Genomic DNA, 20639 nt, shown 5'->3' on the forward strand with positions numbered 1-20639 from the left:
ACGCGAACACGAGGCTGTGCTGGAGACACGCGAACACGAGGCTGTGCCGGAGACACGCGAACACGAGGCTGTGCCGGAGACACGCGAACACGAGGCTGTGCCGGAGACACGCGAACACGAGGCTGTGCCGGAGACACCCAAACACGAGGCTGTGCCGGAGACATGCGAACACGAGGCTGTGCCGGAGACCCTTGAACACGAGGCTGTGCCGGAGACACCCGAACACGAGGCTGTGCCGGAGACACCCGAACACGAGGCTGTGCCGGAGACACCTGAACACGAGGCTGTGCCGGAGACACCCGAACACGAGGCTGTGCCGGAGACACCCGAACACGAGGCTGTGCCGGAGACACCTGAACACGAGGCTGTGCCGGAGACACGCGAACACGAGGCTGTGCCAGAGACACCTGAACACGAGGCTGTGCCGGAGACACGCGAACACGAGGCTGTGCCGGAGACACGCGAACACGAGGCTGTGCCGGAGACACCCGAACACGAGGCTGTGCCGGAGACACCCGAACACGAGGCTGTGCCGGAGACACCGGAACACGAGGCTGTGCCGGAGACACCTGAACACGAGGCTGTGCAAGAGACACCTGAACACGAGGCTGTGCTGGAGACACCTGAACACGAGGCTGTGCCGGAGACGCCTGAACACGAGGCCGGAAGCCTAACCAAGCGGGAGATTCAAGAGTGCTTCTGTGCTGCGGGACCGTGTGTTCCCGGAGAAGCGGAGAGCAGGACTTTTAATCGGGGAATTTGAAACTGCTCAGCTGCAAAATGCACCAGAGAGGACCGGACAGTCCCAAGTCCCACAGGAGTGTGGGAGAAACCCCTGGGAAATCCTTCAATGTGGCGCTCAGCATCGCACCAGCTCAGATTCTCCCCGTGTGCCCCCGTGTTAGTGAGTATAAGCTCTGCTCTGGGTATTGTGCCGTGCTTACTGGCTCCGGGTGCAATAAATACTCTTTATTGAACTGCTTTGTCCTGTCTGGTACCATGATCCCTGGGTTAAGTTCTGGTCTCGCGTGACAAAGATCTTCCCAGTCTGTTCTTCCCACGTCACAGAATTGTATTAACGTAGAGGGATTTCCATTCACATGTTAGTTAGATGTTTGATGAAACCTAAAAAGCGGTTTTCCTTATTATTTCATTTTAAATAAAGTAGGTTACTTCCCCTGGGCAAAGACAAAATGAATATTATGCAATACACGCTGCAGAAAAGATTAGGACATTTTCTAATTACCTTTCACGGATAAATTCAGCCATTTCTTTTTGCATTTGTTTGCCCTTGAGCTGTTTCTGAAGGAGATCTTCAAATCCAGTCACTGTGCTGTTACCTTGTGAGTCTTTCTTATCAGCCTGTACAACAGATAAGCAGGTGGGGTCAGTGGGTAAAGAATCAGGAAGGCTTACATTAGTATATTTCAATAACATGTGTATTACTTTTTATTAAAAACATAGCATTTAATATTGGGATAAAGCAGATGTGCCACGCCACAAACACACACAATCTCCCCACCACAAACACACACAATCTCCCCACCACAAACACACACAATCTCCCCACCACAAACACACACAATCTCCCCACCACAAACACACACAATCTCCCCGCCACAAACACACACAATCTCCCCACCACAAACACACACAATCTCCCCACCACAAACACACACAATCTCCCCACCACAAACACACACAACCTCCCCACCATAAACACACACAATCCCCCCACCATAAACACACACAATCTCCCCACCACAAACACACACAATCTCCCCACCACAAACACACACAATCTCCCCACCACAAACACACACAATCTCCCCACCATAAACACACACAATCCCCCCACCATAAACACACACAATCTCCCCACCATAAACACACACAATCTCCCCACCACAAACACACACAATCTCCCCACCACAAACACACACAATCTCCCCACCACAAACACACACAATCTCCCCACCACAACACCCCAAAAATACACAAATCCCCCATCACAACGTATACATTTAATTTGGGGGGGGGGCCCAGCAGCTGGACATGGAAGGTCAGACTCAATGTCCAGCAATGGCTGGCCAGGCCCCCCGCTGCTGACCTCCCTGGGACAGCTGTCCCCCCCCTTAAAATATGGGAGAATTATGCGACTCGCCAGACCTTTCAGGGCAACGGGACAATTCAATGGAAAAAAGGGACAGTCCTGTTTGTACGCGTCGTCTGCCAACCCTAGGGTGGATATCTAATGTGAGGTTTATGGCGGTTCCAGTCAAACAAACTTAAAGAATGCAATATTCACCGTGCTATTTGAACTCTCTAAAGTTGCTACTTTTGTACCTGGGTCAGCCGCAGTTATTAAGTACACCAAAAATACCTGGGAAATAAGCCTATTTGCATATTCAAATGAGCTAATTTCCCGGGAATCTCAGGTGTGTTCACAGGTATATCACCACCTGTTGCATAGAGGAGTGTTTTAGGATGTATACAATGAGTACTCTACTAATCAGATCTCTCCCCCTGGATCTCTGTGTTGCAACATGTCACAGATTCCTGCCGCAGCTGGCAGGTTTCACGAGTTGTTTAGCCCTGTAAAGCTTGGCGAAATATCTTGTGAAACAGCAAAAACGTTAAGAAAACTTGTGTATAATTTTGCAAACAGTTTCGTACATTTCTAGTTCACAAGGTCGATGCCCCTATTAAGGCGACATTTATACTGCTAAGAAAATGTGCAACTCCTCCTTCCACAAGTCCCTTTTTTCCCTTTTTCTATCTCTCACATAAACCTAGTTTTGGACAGACTACGAGACTATGTTTAATCGCACGTGTTTCATAGTCTTATAAAAACGGGAATATTGAGAAACTTCACACACAGCTTAAATCGAATTGTGGTTTATTCCATTTGAAACATTGAATGGTTTCAGTTTATTCCGAGTACTCTTTTAGAACCTTGTAATTAATAAGAGGTTAGCTACAGTAGACTAGAAACATTGTTAGCTAATTTCAGCCTGACCCTGGGTGGTCATCTTTGGTTATCTGGATTACACAAGAATCTTACAATAACCAGGCCAAATATTCACAAGTGCTGATTGATCTTTATATGAACCCAGCAGTCTGGTCACACACTTTTTTGTTGATTCTAAAATGCAGAATAAAAGAACATTTTGTTCCCGATTAATGGATGACTAGGAAACCCTTCAAAGTTTGTCGAATATATTCACATTCGAAGCTGGAAAGATAAGGCTGAATAAGTCTCTCCAGCAGTGACAGGTGTAAGGTCTATAACCTCATTATGTATAAGAAGAAGTGAGACCATTAGGGATATCCCTGCTTCAGCAGAGGTGGTGCAGTAATTCGGACTGAGCCACTGATTGAGCCACCTGTGCTTGTTGGTGGCCCTTGAGGACTGGAGTTGGCCACGCCTGCTTTAGTTGCTCTGTAAGCCTGGGGTGGGGGATATTTTATGCAGGTGAGCACCTCTTACAGAGACACAAATCCTTTCTGATATGTTACCAGCAGAATATTGTATTTTGAGCTTTACTTGTACGGTATGTACGAATTTTCGGGATTGCCCCGGTCCCCTCTCTGCCGGCAGTCCTAGCGGCTGGGAGGGGTCACTTCCCGGATGGGTGTCAGACACAGTGGCAAATGTTAGGAGTGAGCCAATGAATGGCACAGCCAGCTCTCCGCCAGTCCAACATTCGCCAGTGTCACAGCTTGTGTAAACATTTGGCACAGACTAAGGACACGGGACTTGTATAAGCGCAATACCCCCACAATCACAAGTGGCCAGTCACCAGCTGAGCGATGATAGTTACATAGTAACTAGATGATGCTTTACAACAATGTAACAGCCGCTTTTTAATTCATAATGTTTGTATTATTTTTTTCTATTAAGCATCGTCTCAGATGTTTGCAGTTTATTTATTTTTATTATGGAAATATGAAGCATATTAATCTCTTTTATTTGCTTTAATAAGTATAAGCAAAAAAATCTATTACCGTGTGACAAGAACAGGCACGTACGATGCAACACGCTAATTGTGACCATTTCCTTTACAAGCTTTTCTGCTTTATGATTTTGGTTGGGGACGTGGTTTTGGACGTGGTTGGGGAAGTGGTTGGGGACGGGAGAAGGTTTCTGGGTTCCCTGCTAATGCTTTAATTAGAAAAGGTTGAGAAAAGCTACTGCAAAGTACATCTTCATTTCCTGTCGTGTTTAATTAGGATCTGCATCTTTGAGTTAATCATGATCCATTATCCAAGAAAAGAACGGTTACTATCTCTAGGTCATATAATAAATCCAGCCCCTGTCATTTGCATCTGTTCATCAGTCCTGACATGACTTTAGTACCATCACTTCATATAGAAGCACGTTATGTAAGACCCTTTTTACTTAACCATCGAACATATGCATTTAGCAAACCAATGGATAAGAATCCGATCGCTGCCATACAGGAGGCACCACACACATCGGCCCATTGTGTCAGCGAGAGACACATACCACAATACAGGAGGCACCACAAACATCAGCCCATTGTGTCAGCGAGAGACACATACCGCAATACAGGAGGCACCACAAACATCGGCCAATTGTGTCAGCGAGAGACACATACCACAATACAGGAGGCACCACAAACATCGGCCAATTGTGTCAGCGAGAGACACATACCACAATACAGGAGGCAACACAAACATCAGCCCATTGTGTCAGCGAGAGAATCATACCACAATACAGGAGGCAACACAAACATCGGCCCATTGTGTCAGCGAGAGAAACATACCACAATACAGGAGGCAACACAAACATCAGCCCATTGTGTCAGCGAGAGAAACATACCACAATACAGGAGGCAACACAAACATCAGCCCATTGTGTCAGCGAGAGACACATACCACAATACAGGAGGCAACACAAACATCGGCCCATTGTGTCAGCGAGAGACACATACCACAATACAGGAGGCAACACAAACATCAGCCCATTGTGTCAGCGAGAGACACATACCACAATACAGGAGGCAACACAAACATCAGCCCATTGTGTCAGCGAGAGACACATACCACAATACAGGAGGCAACACAAACATCAGCCCATTGTGTCAGCGAGAGAATCATACCACAATACAGGAGGCAACACAAACATCAGCCCATTGTGTCAGCGAGAGACACATACCACAATACAGGAGGCAACACAAACATCAGCCCATTGTGTCAGCGAGAGACACATACCGCAATACAGGAGGCAACACAAACATCGGCCCATTGTGTCAGCGAGAGAATCATACCACAATACAGGAGGCAACACAAACATCAGCCCATTGTGTCAGCGAGAGACACATACCACAATACAGGAGGCAACACAAACATCAGCCCATTGTGTCAGCGAGAGACACATACCGCAATACAGGAGGCAACACAAACATCGGCCCATTGTGTCAGCGAGAGAATCATACCGCAATACAGGAGGCAACACAAACATCGGCCCATTGTGTCAGCGAGAGAAACATACCACAATACAGGAGGCAACACAAACATCGGCCCATTGTGTCAGCGAGAGAAACATACCACAATACAGGAGGCAACACAAACATCAGCCCATTGTGTCAGCGAGAGAAACATACCACAATACAGGAGGCAACACAAACATCGGCCCATTGTGTCAGCGAGAGACACATACCACAATACAAGAGGCAACACAAACATCAGCCCATTGTGTCAGCGAGAGACACATACCACAATACAGGAGGCAACACAAACATCAGCCCATTGTGCTAGCGAGAGAATCATACCACAATACAGGAGGCAACACAAACATCAGCCCATTGTGTCAGCGAGAGACACATACCACAATACAGGAGGCAACACAAACATCAGCCCATTGTGTCAGCTAGAGAATCATACCACAATACAGGAGGCAACACAAACATCAGCCCATTGTGCCAGCGAGAGAAACATACCGCAATACAGGAGGCAACACAAACATCGGCCCATTGTGCTAGCGAGAGAATCATACCACAATACAGGAGGCAACACAAACATCGGCCCATTGTGTCAGCGAGAGAAACATACCACAATACAGGAGGCAACACAAACATCAGCCCATTGTGTCAGCGAGAGAAACATACCACAATACAGGAGGCAACACAAACATCGGCCCATTGTGTCAGCGAGAGACACATACCACAATACAAGAGGCAACACAAACATCAGCCCATTGTGTCAGCGAGAGACACATACCGCAATACAGGAGGCAACACAAACATCGGCCCATTGTGTCAGCGAGAGAATCATACCACAATACAGGAGGCAACACAAACATCAGCCCATTGTGTCAGCGAGAGACACATACCACAATACAGGAGGCAACACAAACATCAGCCCATTGTGTCAGCGAGAGACACATACCACAATACAGGAGGCAACACAAACATCAGCCCATTGTGTCAGCGAGAGACACATACCGCAATACAGGAGGCAACACAAACATCGGCCCATTGTGTCAGCGAGAGAATCATACCGCAATACAGGAGGCAACACAAACATCGGCCCATTGTGTCAGCGAGAGAAACATACCACAATACAGGAGGCAACACAAACATCGGCCCATTGTGTCAGCGAGAGAAACATACCACAATACAGGAGGCAACACAAACATCAGCCCATTGTGTCAGCGAGAGAAACATACCACAATACTGGAGGCAACACAAACATCGGCCCATTGTGTCAGCGAGAGACACATACCACAATACAAGAGGCAACACAAACATCAGCCCATTGTGTCAGCGAGAGACACATACCACAATACAGGAGGCAACACAAACATCAGCCCATTGTGCTAGCGAGAGAATCATACCACAATACAGGAGGCAACACAAACATCAGCCCATTGTGTCAGCTAGAGACACATACCACAATACAGGAGGCAACACAAACATCAGCCCATTGTGTCAGCGAGAGAATCATACCACAATACAGGAGGCAACACAAACATCAGCCCATTGTGTCAGCTAGAGACACATACCACAATACAGGAGGCAACACAAACATCAGCCCATTGTGTCAGCGAGAGACACATACCACAATACAGGAGGCAACACAAACATCAGCCCATTGTGTCAGCTAGAGAATCATACCACAATACAGGAGGCAACACAAACATCAGCCCATTGTGCCAGCGAGAGAAACATACCGCAATACAGGAGGCAACACAAACATCGGCCCATTGTGCTAGCGAGAGAATCATACCACAATACAGGAGGCAACACAAACATCAGCCCATTGTGCCAGCGAGAGAAACATACCGCAATACAGGAGGCAACACAAACATCGGCCCATTGTGTCAGCGAGAGACACATACCACAATACAGGAGGCAACACAAACATCAGCCCATTGTGTCAGCGAGAGAAACATACCACAATACAGGAGGCAACACAAACATCAACCCATTGTGTCAGCGAGAGAAACATACCACAAACATGTTGCGTCGAGACATGTATATGGCTCCCTATTTCCCTATGTTCTGTAAGAACCTGGAAGAGAAAGTATGGCCTCCACCCCTTCCCCACCCCATCCCCTCACTTCCTTCCCCTCCCACCCCTCCCCCCCAACCCATCCCCACCCCTCCCCCTTGCGTTGCCGACCTCTCTGGTGGATCCAAGAATTTATCACCTATACTTAGGGTCACATTTACTACGCAGTGTTACCCCATAACGTGCTCTCCAACGCGGCTGAGTAAATATGGACCTTTGCTGTTCATTCACTTGAATGGGGTCGTAACCGTTCTTCCAGCACTGAAGGGGTCCTTTAGAGTAGCACTTCTTAGTAACCCTGGACGTATTTTATTTAGTCTGAAGTGTTTCTTATGGGCTATTTGGTGGACAACATGCAAGCGATAGTCCTCGGTTGTGTCAGGACCCAACGCTGCAACCAAAGCAGCACAAACACTCTCCGTATCAGCGTACTATGCCAAGCCGGCCTCGTACCACTCAAGATCCTCCGCAAGGCCCATCGTACCTCGGCCGTAACTCGGCAGCCCAGATCTTGCGCAACTAACGATTGTCGGTCCCAGGAAGAATAACGTCCTCCTGGACCAGCCATCTTCAGATTTACCCAAAGTAATATAAATGTGATCGCATAGTAAAATATCAGGTTTGTGCAACATTTGTCTGGAACAACTTGTCCCGCGGTCTTGAAAATTCAAGGCCATCTTTGAGCTTTGATTTACAAAAAGAAATTCCAACACAAAGCCCAGTGATCCCACCGCTGCCACCAGAAAAAGCCTGTCACGGGAGAGCAGTACTTTTACCCTGAAACCACCGGGATCACCAGCACCAGACAGGACAAGGTGTTGAATACAATTAGGTTTATTCTGGCACGCCAACAGACAAAACAAAGATGTACATAACAAGATACCATACCAACTGGGGGCCTGGGGAGCAGACTCTAGCCTCGCAAGGTTCAGGGGCCTGCTTCAAAAAGGCTTGCCATGTCCACTTCTCATCCAGGGTATGAGAGGGCTGCTCCCCTCTGACATGTATCTCCAGCTGGTCACCGTCAAGATCCAAACTCCTTCACGGAATGTCTCTCAGATAGTCTCATCAGCAGTGCCTCTTATATAGCCCTCTGTGGCTACCCTTTACATGGGACAGGGGCTGCTGGCCAATCAGAGCAGACCTGATTGTCCACTCTTTCCCATTCACCAAATGTCTGTAACCCCTCCACGCCCCCAGCCTGTGTCTCAGTACCCCTTTATCTGCAGGAACCTCGGCTGATTAAATCACAGAGTCCCCTCCATAGAAATGTAACTCACATGCAAATCCCATTACAAGTCTGCTATCTTAGAAATGATTACATACAGTCACATAATCCTATATACACGTTACAGAGCTGCTATTTTAGAAATGATTACATACAGTCACATAATCCGATATACACTTTACAGGGCTGACTCCCAAATCACATCACAATGTTGATTCACTAAACTGGGGGAATAAAGTACACAGGCTTTGAAATACATTCTTACAGACCTGGGTTACATTTACACTTTCCCTGTTCTTCCCCAGATATTAAAGTGCATTTGGCCGAAATAAGCCTTACATAGGTGGCCAAGTTACATGGATTTAGGGGTAGCTAGCTGGGCTTCATTTCAGTTTTGGGATGCCAGCTACCCCTACCGTCACAGTAATTAATTCTCAAGACTAAATGAAGATTTGAAGTCTTACAAAAGTGTTCATATTATACATATCCAACCAATTCTAACCCTTAAAAAACTGGAAACAAAAACTTTCAAGAATGAGCCATTTATAAGAAATAATGAATTCAGATTTCCTTTCTAACAGAGGTTACAATGCACCATCTTTCCGTTACATTATTGTAGGACTTTACTTACCCAAAAATAATCACAATAGCTCCACTCGGCAGGTTTCAGCAGCTGTTGTTCCGGCATGGTGTCAGGGTGGGGAAAGGTCACACAGTTTATCTGGGGGGGGACACAGAAATCAGGTGTTTTATTGTTTTGCCAATATTTTCCCTGCTGGAGTTTTGCTTAGCTAGGAAAGAATCAGAAATCCTAAAATGAATACAATATTCTGGTAATGGAAGGACTTTATTTATCCCAATTATATGCAATTAAAAATAGATTTGTCGTCGGTTGGGATGGCTTTTAATGTACCATCAAGTGAGTTCTTTCTAGATATCATAGTATGTACTGAGCTGAGGTCCCTTGTTTGTGTGTAGTTGTGAAGCCCGTGCACATTACAGGGCCAATCCCCCCTAGGACTTGTGTAATAATGCCAGTGACCTGTTTAAGGGGTTATAGAAACCCAAATCTGACACCTAGAAGATCATTACCCAGACTCTCTGGCTGGAGTAGAAGCACTGTATGCTGTGTGCGTCTGTGCGCAGGTTTTCCTGACACCCCGGGGCGCCATGATCTAGTGCCGAGGCCGGCAACACTGTCGCAAATCGCGACAAGTGGAGAATTGGCCATGAAAGTGGTGAATTTGAGTTTGAAGCTCCCACAGTAAAATAAACTTATTCCTGACGGCGTGTGCTGGTTTCCGCTTTCTGATTGAGTCAACGAAGTGAACCAGCAGCAGGTGAAAGTGCTGAGGTGAGTGACGCAGCCGCAGGTGATAGTGCTGAGGTGAGTGACGCAGCCGCAGGTGATAGTGCTGAGGTGAGGGAAGCAGCAGGTGATAGTGCTCAGGTGAGGGAAGCAGCCGCAGGTGATAGTGCTGAGGTGAGGGAAGCATCGGCAGGTGATAGAGCTGAGGTGAGTGACGCAGCCGCAGGTGATAGTACTGAGGTGAGTGACGCAGCAGCAGGTAAGAGTGCTGAGGTGAGTGACGCAGCCGCAGGTGATAGTGCTGAGGTGAGGGAAGCAGCCGCAGGTGATAGAGCTGAGGTGAGTGACGCAGCCGCAGGTGATAGTGCTGAGGTGAGTGACGCAGCCGCAGGTGATAGCGCTGAGCTGAGGGAAGCATCAGCAGGTGATAGTGCTGAGGTGAGTGACGCAGCCGCAGGTGATAGTGCTGAGGTGAGTGACGCAGCAGCAGGTGATAGTGCTGAGGTGAGTGACGCAGCCGCAGGTGATCGTGCTGAGGTGAGGGAAGCAGCAGCAGGTGATAGTGCTCAGGTGAGGGAAGCAGCAGCAGGTGATCGTGCTGAGGTGAGGGAAGCATCAGCAGGTGATAGAGCTGAGGTGAGTGACGCAGCCGCAGGTGATAGTGCTGAGGTGAGGGAAGCATCAGCAGGTGATAGAGCTGAGGTGAGTGACGCAGCCGCAGGTGATAGTGCTGAGGTGAGGGAAGCAGCAGCAGGTGATAGTGCTGAGGTGAGTGACGCAGCCGCAGGTGATAGTGCTGAGGTGAGGGAAGCATCAGCAGGTGATAGAGCTGAGGTGAGTGACGCAGCCGCAGGTGATAGCGCTGAGCTGAGGGAAGCAGCAGCAGGTGATAGAGCTGAGGTGAGGGAAGCATCAGCAGGTGATAGTGCTGAGGTGAGGGAATGGCAGCAGGTGATAGTGCTGAGGTGAGGGAAGCAGCAGCAGGTGATAGTGCTCAGGTGAGGGAAGCATCAGCAGGTGATAGTGCTGAGGTGAGGGAAGCAGCCGCAGGTGATAGTGCTGAGGTGAGGGAAGCATCAGCAGGTGATAGAGCTGAGGTGAGTGACGCAGCCGCAGGTGATAGTGCTGAGGTGAGTGACGCAGCAGCAGGTGATAGTGCTGAGGTGAGTGACACAGCCGCAGGTGATAGTGCTGAGGTGAGGGAAGCAGCAGCAGGTGATAGTGCTGAGGTGAGTGACGCAGCCGCAGGTGATCGTGCTGAGGTGAGGGAAGCAGCAGCAGGTGATAGTGCTCAGGTGAGGGAAGCAGCAGCAGGTGATAGTGCTGAGGTGAGGGAAGCAGCAGCAGGTGATAGTGCTGAGGTGAGTGACGCAGCCGCAGGTGATCGTGCTGAGGTGAGGGAAGCAGCAGCAGGTGATAGTGCTCAGGTGAGGGAAGCAGCAGCAGGTGATAGTGCTGAGGTGAGTGGCGCAGATGAACAGTGTGTGTTGTTTTAAATGTTCGATAACCCAACACAAGAAAATATAGACACATTAAGAATATGATGGCAGATATGCGCCACTGTATCTGCCCATGTTCCTATCGTTAAAACCTCTGACACTATTTGATCCTTGGCGTCACGGGGAGAACTGTGGGGCTGCAGTCTAGTGGCTGGACCAGGCTAGCAGGCAGGTAGCTATGGCCAGGAGACTGGTCAGGGCTGGAGACAGGCAAAGGATGGTCAGGAACAGGTAGGTCAGGGCTGGAGAGAGGCAAAGGATGGTCATGAACAGGCAGAGGTCAGAGCTGGAGACAGGAAAAGGATGGTCAGGAACAGGCAGAGGGCAGGGCTGGAGAGAGGCAAAGGATGGTCAGGAACAGGTAGGTCAGGGCTGGAGAGAGGCAAAGGATGGTCAGGAACAGGTAGGTCAGGGCTGGAGACAGGCAAAGGATGGTTAGGAACAGGTAGGTCAGGACTGGAGAGAGGCAAAGGATGGTCAGAAACAGGCAGAGGTCAGGGCTGGAGAGAGGCAAAGGATGGTCAGGGCTGGAGAGAGGCAAGCGTAGAAAGGTCAGAGCACTGTCTGGTAACAGCAAGTGGCGAGTATCAGCAACAAACAGATAACAGTAAGGCTGAGTACTGGGATGAACCAAATAAACAAGCAGAGCAGGAACAGGAAAGGGAGGTTTAAATAGGGCTGGCTGAGATGAGGGACAGGTTCTGGGGATTAGGTAATTAGCAGTCTCAGCAGGATCTCTGCAGGAACGTCATACCTCAAGCCCACCCTCTTTTGAAATTCTAGTTGGCAAAATCTGCCTCCCCTTTTCTAAATCTGTCCTGATTGCTGGCATTTACCGCCCCCCTAAAGCCCCTCTACAATCCCTGACTGATATCACCCAGTTTCTTGGCTCCATTTCCTCTCTGAATGAGAAGAGTGAGCTGCTAGTTCTTGGGGATTTCAACTTCAATTGGCTTGACCCTAAAAACCACAAAATCCAGATACAACTCAAGTCACTTAACCTATCGCAACTAATTTCCCAACCCACACGGACAAACCTGAAATCTCATAACCATTCCTTGCTAGACTGGATTCTCTCCTCAAACCCCAGCAGAATCCAATCCTCTGGCATCCTTCCTGACATTTTCAGTGACCATGCAATAGTGTACTGTGTAAGGAAAATTAAACCGCCCCATTCAAGCCCTAAAGTTCTCCTCACTAGAACATTTAAACACTTTAACCCACAACAGTTTCTGGCTGACCTTACCAACTGCCCATGGCACAGATTCTATTTAATTCCTGACCCCGATTCTGCGCTCGCCTATTTCCAATCCGAGTTCTTAAAACTCTGTGATACCCATGCTCCACTACGCGAAATAAGGCTACAGGGGGCCCACCTTCCATGGGTTACAACTGACCTTATTGCACTCTACCAGCTCAGGGATACCTTGTGGAAAAGCTACATAGTAACTGGCACTACCAAGGATCTCAATCACTACAGATGCCAGCAGAACATGTGCACAAGGCAAACAAGGCATGCAAAAGCACAATATTACTCTGACAATCTCCACCAAAATACATCAAACCCAGCTAACTTCTGGAAGGTTATCAACAATATATTCCAGCCTCCTAACCATCAACAACCAAGTAATATCACTAAGGGGGATATTACTCTGACAAACCCCACTGACATTGCAAATGCATTCAATGATTACTTTGTGGGGTGTGCCACTAACTTATTAGCGAAACGCAGCACAAACCCCAAACATGAATTTCATCCTGGGAGTATCCCTACAGTCCCACCCCCTCCCAACACTGCCCACAATTTTCAATTTGGCCCAGTATCTGAAGAGGAGATTACACAAGCGCTCCTCAAACTAAAACTAAGCAGCCAATGCGGACCTGACTTACTACAATCTAGGTTCCTACGACTTGGTGCCCCAGCCATTGCCAAACCAATTGCGTCCATAGTCAACTCTATCCTGTCTGCAGGCCATATCCTTAAGACCAGGAAAACTGCCAGAGTTGTCCCAATCTTCAAAAGTGGGGACAAAAACACTGTCTCAAACTACAGGCCAATCTCACTTCTCCCAATTCTATCCAAAGTCATGGAAAAATGTGTCCACTCCCAATTAAGCGATTACAATAACAAGACAAATTTCCCTAGCCAATTCCAATCTGGCTTTCGCCCCAAACACTCCACCGTAACTACCCTGCTAAAAGTTTGCAATGAAATCCAGTGTGGAATGGAACAGGGACAACTCACTGGTGCAGTATTCCTAGATTTTGCAAAGGCTTTTGACACAGTTGATCATGCTATCCTGCTTAACAAACTCCAGAGCTCTGGAATAGGGAAACATGCTTTAAACTGGTTTCAGTCCTACCTATCAGGAAGATCCCAACATGTGACCATCTCAGGCTCTAACTCCAACCCCCTGGATATCACCTGTGGTGTCCCGCAAGGCTCTGTTCTGGGGCCCCTACTCTTCTCAGTGTTCATTATTGATCTTCCCACAGCTTGTAAGAAGCCTCAATACACATGTATGCAGACGACACAATCCTATATGCACACAGCCATAGCCTCTCTGACCTTCAACACATACTTCAGTCTGACTTTTTGAGACTCGAAAACTGGATTTCCCATAACAAACTGTTTTTAAACACTAGAACAGGAACCTATACCGACAGGGAGAGGCAGATCAGCGGGCATCACGATGCAGGAAGAAAGTTTCTGAGGCTGGACTGTGCTGCATACAAAAACCTTTATTGAGAAATGGTTAAAAAGAGGAGGTGAGACATATCCCTGCACCTCTAACGCGTTTCACCCAGCAATTGGGCTTTTTCAAAGAGTAACATACCCGTGTCTGGTGAGCTCTGATATACCGGATGTAGACCGGACGTGATGTCACCCAGCCAATGAACTGCCAGTATGCTGCGAACAGCATGATGGGAAACTGAGACCCTGGCTGGAGGACGCTCGCGCGGCATACAGAGGCATCAGTGTCATGCGCAGTAGAAATAGAAAGGATTAAAAACAAAGTAAATTCATCTTGCGATCCACATATAGCTATGCTAACAATAGATGTTAATTAATTAATTTAATATATGTCTTAAACAACAGGTGACATATATATGTATATAGTAGTATATAGAAAAGATTATTCGATTGACTATATTTGTAACTGTGGACAGCAACTTGTGATAATAGAGTTTGATTAAAAACAAGTAATTGCTATTACAATGGTATTTGGGACCAAGACTAAATTTTTAAAGCTTCCAGTGACTGGGCTCCTGATTAGAACCAACACTAACACCACCCTAACCCCTGTCACTAGTTTTAAATACCTGGGCATATGGTTTGACTCCCACTTAACATTCGGGATACACATTGATACCCTAACAACCAAGACCTATGCCAAACTAGGGGTACTTTACAGGAACAAATCCTCCCTAAGTCTCCTGGTCAGAAAGCGTATCGCACAGCAGATGCTAATGCCAATTATCGACTATGGAGACATGGTATATGGCTCGGCTCCCCAAACCCCACCTTAGCAAACTTGACACCCTCTACAATTCAATTTGTCGTTTTGTGCTCCAATGCAACTACAACACACATCACTGCGAAATGCTTAAAGAACTAGATTGGTCATCACTAGAGTCTAGGCGCAAAGTTCACCTTTCCTGTCTTGTCTTTAAATTCTTCATGGGCAAGCTACCCAGCTACCTGAACAAGCTCCTCACCCCTACCACATGCAGCACCTATCACCTGAGATCTGACTCCAAAAGACTGTTCATGGTCCCAAGGCTCAACAAAGTATCCGGACGTTCCTCCTTCTCCTACCGTGCACCCCAAAACTGGAACAACCTACCAGAGACTCTCACATCCAACACCAGTTTAAGTTCTTTCAAATCTAAGGCTGTCTCACATTTTAATCTGGTCTGTAACTGTTTCATACGCCCATAATATATATTATCTGTAACTGTGCACGCAATGTCTTGTATATAATGTATACCCTGCTCATTATGTAACTGTACTTGTAACCATGTATTATTTGTTTTACTCTGTGCCCAGGACATACTTGAAAACGAGAGGTAACTCTCAATGTATTACTTCCTGGTAAAATATTTTATAAATAAAATAAATAAATAAAATACAGTAGTACGATAGTAACAGTGGCGGGCTGGCAGAACTCCAGGCTGCGAAAGAGAGGGACCTCGGTTCAATCCCTGGCAGCGGGGGGACTTCTATTTTTATTCTATATAAGTTATGATGGGTAAACAAGTGACAGAAATCCTCCACTGTACAGTGTACAGCAAATAAAAATACCACTTTGTGAGCACATTCACATTTCTCAGACAGTATGTCTATCATAAGCATTTTTTTAAATCCCTCACTGTAAGCCTGTAGCACCTCTGCAATTCCCCAAATCCCCCACCCTTTCGGTAAAGGAGAACGCCCTCACATTTCCCCAGCCCCAGCTTTCTCCATGATGCAGAGTGATCATTTTCTCTGACGGGAAATGTATGTACCAAAGGTTTTATTCCAAAGCTTTCTTACATCTCATGCTGATCCAACCCTAACCTCCAACCTGGCGAATTTACCCAACGTAAAGGAGAAGGAGTGGCGCCTGGCCACGCTGTGATCATTCTAACCAACTCTTCCACAAACTGCTCCTACAGTGTAACCACATCCCAACAAGTCCCTGAAACGTGGACCAAGCACCTTCATACAGTTATAGAACAAAAAATACCAGCTCTAAAAATACAGAAAATACCAGTTTCTACTGATATCGTCTTCTCTCAAGTTAAGTCAACTTGAAATCTTTAAAAGAAATGGATATATTAAATCCTTTCAATGAGCGTTCTCTGCCTGTGGCGCATTTCAAGTGGCGTCCTACAATTCTATGGCTGATAGGAAAGCCCAGAGGTGACCTTGAGTGTGGGCCGAATCGTAGCGTGTTTGGGACCCGGCAAACAAGAGGAGAAAAAGGTCCCAGTTTGTAGGCACTGGTTGGGATCCTAGCAAAGCCAACGAGGCCAGCTAGGAGCCCAAAAAGTGCGCAAGTCTCTCCCTCCCCCCACCATCCATGTCCCATAATGCCATGAAACTAGACTGGCGCTTCTGGGCATGGTATGTTTTACTGAGAGAAAACCTGGGCTGTTTTGCAGAACATTTGCTACGGATCCTTGGAATGACCGCCCCCCGCGCCTTGTACAAATCCTATGAAAGGTAGACTGTAATGATGGACTATTTGAAACACTGTTACCCCTTGATGGAGAGAATACATTGGCAGTTGCCATGGTAACGCAGTAAGAAGTGATTTGAGGCATTTCCTTGGAACTGAAATACTTCTAAACAGAAATAGCTAGGGGGGGAGGGGGGATACAAGCATGATATTAACCCTTTCATTGCTAGAAGGACCAGCAATGCATTGGTTTGTAAAAGGCTCAGAGGGAGAGTACAGAAATAAGAACACCGCCGTTGCTATTTCCATCCATTGCATTTAAATGGAAATGTGCTGGGTTTGTTTTTTATCACTGAGACTCCATTGAAAACTGATTATATCTGAAATATAGGAGAAATATCTCTTCTCCACGTGGTTCCAAAAAATCTTCTCATTTCATCCTCCCTTCATCCTGAAAACCTGACCTGTTGGTTGTCCTTGAGCACTGGAGTTGACCCCAGGAGTAGATGCTTCCCATGAACGCTATATAAAAACATATATTATACTGGTGTCACTTAGGGGACACTAATCAAATGTGTGACGTTCTCAACAAAGATCCAGGCTGCGCCATTGAAACATTGTGCGGCAACCCTCTCCAATCCCTTCCAACCGCTGTTCTCTGCCCCACTAGGACTGTAAGATTCAATAATCCGCTCTCAAATTCAGTTCCATTTCTGCACCAACACTCACACTCCATCTGACTTGTCGCTGATGAGAAAATGTAAACCTAGAGCACTATATGTACCCAGCTGTGCTGCTCTATAAGGCTCCTTCCAGCAGCCAGCATGGTGAGAAGGGCAGCAGGCACCCAAAGCTCCAGAGACAGATACAGATTTATGGTAGTAACCGTTTCGTTCCCATGCGTATACGAATCCCTGATCACGGTCCCGCACTGGGGAACGTAACTATGTTACTGCAATAAATGTAGATTTATTTGGGGATTTTAGACTGCTCGTCCCCGACTTGGAATCCCCCTCGGGGAGGGGCCGCGATGCACCTCCGGATATTTAGCATTGTATCGTCTGTATGCTCAACTCAGAAAATATGGCCCCTTAAACCCCATTCAAGTGTGAATAGGCTTGAATGCTGGAAGGTGTTATGGAGAAACATGTTTAGTAAACATGGCCCATTCACTGGATACTGCCAGAAGATGTCTTATGGAGTAGCGCTTGTTAGATAAAATACCCCGCCTCCTGCCGCTATACCCGCCGCCGCCTCCTGCCGCTATACCCGCCGCCGCCTCCTGCCGCGATACCCGCCGCCTCCTCCTCTTGTGTCTATACCCCGCCTCCGCCTCCTGCCGCTATACTACCCCGCCGCCGCCTCCTGCCGCGATACCCCGCCCCCGCCTCCTGCCGCTATACTACCCCGCCGCCGCCTCCTGCCGCTATACTACCCCGCCGCCGCCTCCTGCCGCTATACCCGCCGCCTCCTCCTGTGTCTATACCCGCCGCCTCCTCCTGCCGCTATACCCACCGCCGCCTCCTGTGTCTATACCCTGCCGCCGCCTCCTGTGTCTATACCCGCCGCCTCCTCCTGTCGCTATACCCCGCCTCCTCCTGTGTCTATACCCCGCCGCCGCCTCCTGTGTCTATACCCCGCCGCCGCCTCCTGTGTCTATACCCGCCGCCTCCTCCTGCCGCTATACCCGCCGCCACCTCCTGTGTCTATACCCCGCCGCCTCCTCCTGTGTCTATACCCGCCGCCGCCTCCTGTGTCTATACCCGCCGCCTCCTCCTGTGTCTATACCCGCCGCCGCCTCCTGTGTCTATACCCGCCGCCGCCTCCTGTGTCTATACCCGCCGCCGCCTCCTGTGTCTATACCCGCCGCCGCCTCCTGTGTCTATACCCGCCGCCGCCTCCTGTGTCTATACCCGCCGCCTCCTCCTGTGTCTATACCCGCCGCCGCCTCCTGTGTCTATACCCGCCGCCGCCTCCTGTGTCTATACCCGCCGCCTCCTCCTGCCGCTATACCCGCCGCCGCCTCCTGTGTCTATACCCGCCGCCGCCTCCTGTGTCTATACCCGCCGCCGCCTCCTGTGTCTATACCCGCCGCCTCCTCCTGCCGCTATACCCGCCGCCGTCTCCTGTGTCTATACCCGCCGCCTTCTCCTGCCGCTATACCCGCCGCCGCCTCCTGTGTCTATACCCGCCGCCTCCTCCTGTGTCTATACCCCGCCGCCGCCTCCTGTGTCTATACCCCGCCGCCGCCTCCTCCCACCGCTATATCCGCCGCCTCCTCCTGTGTCTATACCCGCCGCCTCCTCCTGTGTCTATACCCGCCGCCTCCTCCTGCCGCTATACCCGCCGCTGCCTCCTGTGTCTATACCCGCCGCCTCCTCCTGCCGCTATACCCGCCGCCGCCTCCTGTGTCTATACCCGCCGCCTCCTCCTGCCGCTATACCCGCCGCCGCCTCCTGTGTCTATACCCCACCGCCGCCTCCTCCCACCGCTATACCCCGCCCCCGCCTCCTGCCGCGATACCCCGCCGCCTCCTCCTGTGTCTATACCCGCCGCCTCCTCCTGCCGCTTTACCCCGCCGCCGCCTCCTGTGTCTATACCCGCCGCCTCCTCCTGCCGCTTTACCCCGCCGCCGCCTCCTGTGTCTATACCCGCCGCCTCCTCCTGCCGCTTTACCCCGCCGCCGCCTCCTGTGTCTATACCCCGCCGCCGCCTCCTGTGTCTATACCCGCCGCCTCCTCCTGCCGCTATACCCGCCGCCTCCTCCTGCCGCTATACCCGCCGCCGCCTCCTGTGTCTATACCCGCCGCCTCCTCCTGCCGCTATACCCGCCGCTATACCCGCCACCGCCTCCTGTGTCTATACCCCGCCGCCTCCTCCTGCCGCTATACCCCGCCGCTATACCCCGCCGCCTCCTCCTGCCGCTATACCCCATTGCCTCCTCCTGCCGCTATACCCCGCCTCCTCCTGTCGCTATACCCCACCTCCTCCTGTCGCTATACCCGCCACCTCCTCCTGTGTCTATACCCCGCCTCCTCCTGTCGCTATACCCCGCCACCTCCTCCTGTGTCTATACCCCGCCTCCTCCTGTCGCTATACCTGCCACCTCCTCCTGTGTCTATACCCCGCCTCCTCCTGTCGCTATACCCCGCCACCTCCTCCTGTGTCTATACCCCGCCTCCTCCTGTGTCTATACCCCGCCTCCTCCTGCCGCTATACCCCGCCGCCTCCTCCTGTGTCTATACCCCGCCGCCTCCTCCTGCCGCTATACCCCGCCTCCTCCTGTGTCTATACCCCACCGCCTCCCCCTATGACTATACCCCGCCTCCTCCTATGTCTATACCCCGCCTCCTCCTGTGTCTATACCCCGCCTCCTCCTGTGTCTATACCCCGCCGCCTCCCCCTATGACTATACCCCGCCTCCCCCTATGACTATACCCCGCCTCCTCCTGTGTCTATACCCCGCCGCCTCCCCCTATGACTATACCCCGCCTCCCCCTATGACTATACCCCGCCTCCTCCTGTGTCTATACCCCGCCTCCTCCTGTGTCTATACCCCGCCTCCTCCTGTGTCTATACCCCGCCGCCTCCTCCTGCCGCTATACCCCGCCTCCTCCTGTATCTATACCCCGCCTCCTCCTGTGTCTATACCCGTCCCCTCCTCCTGCCGCCCACCTCATCCTCTGAAAATATGGGACATTTGGCCGTCCCGACAGACCGTTTCAGGAACAACGTGACGAGGAAGTAAAAAAAAAAGGGACAATCCCGTATATATATACGGGACGCCTGGCAATCCTATGCTATATTGCATTGTGTACCATATCATGAACTAGTTCGGCTGAAATATTCACATAATATGCTCATAGCCACAGCTAAGAATCCAGAATATAACCTAATCA

General features: G+C 49.5%; 1 protein-coding gene across 6 annotated transcripts in view; it reads right to left on the reverse strand.

Annotated features, from left to right (window-relative positions):
• GAS7 (growth arrest specific 7) overlaps window positions 1-20639 on the reverse strand; it is a 251832-nt gene that overhangs the window by 51397 nt on the left and 179796 nt on the right. For all 6 annotated transcript variants that reach the window (XM_075579600.1, XM_075579599.1, XM_075579604.1 and 3 more), the window contains 2 exons: window positions 9399-9488; window positions 1247-1362 (listed from right to left, as the gene is read on the reverse strand). In XM_075579600.1, coding sequence (XP_075435715.1) covers window positions 1247-1362; window positions 9399-9488 — 206 coding nt within the window. The remainder of the gene's footprint in view (window positions 1-1246; window positions 1363-9398; window positions 9489-20639) is intronic.

This window comes from Ascaphus truei, chromosome 22 (assembly GCF_040206685.1).
Source record: "Ascaphus truei isolate aAscTru1 chromosome 22, aAscTru1.hap1, whole genome shotgun sequence".
NCBI lineage: Eukaryota > Metazoa > Chordata > Amphibia > Anura > Ascaphidae > Ascaphus > Ascaphus truei.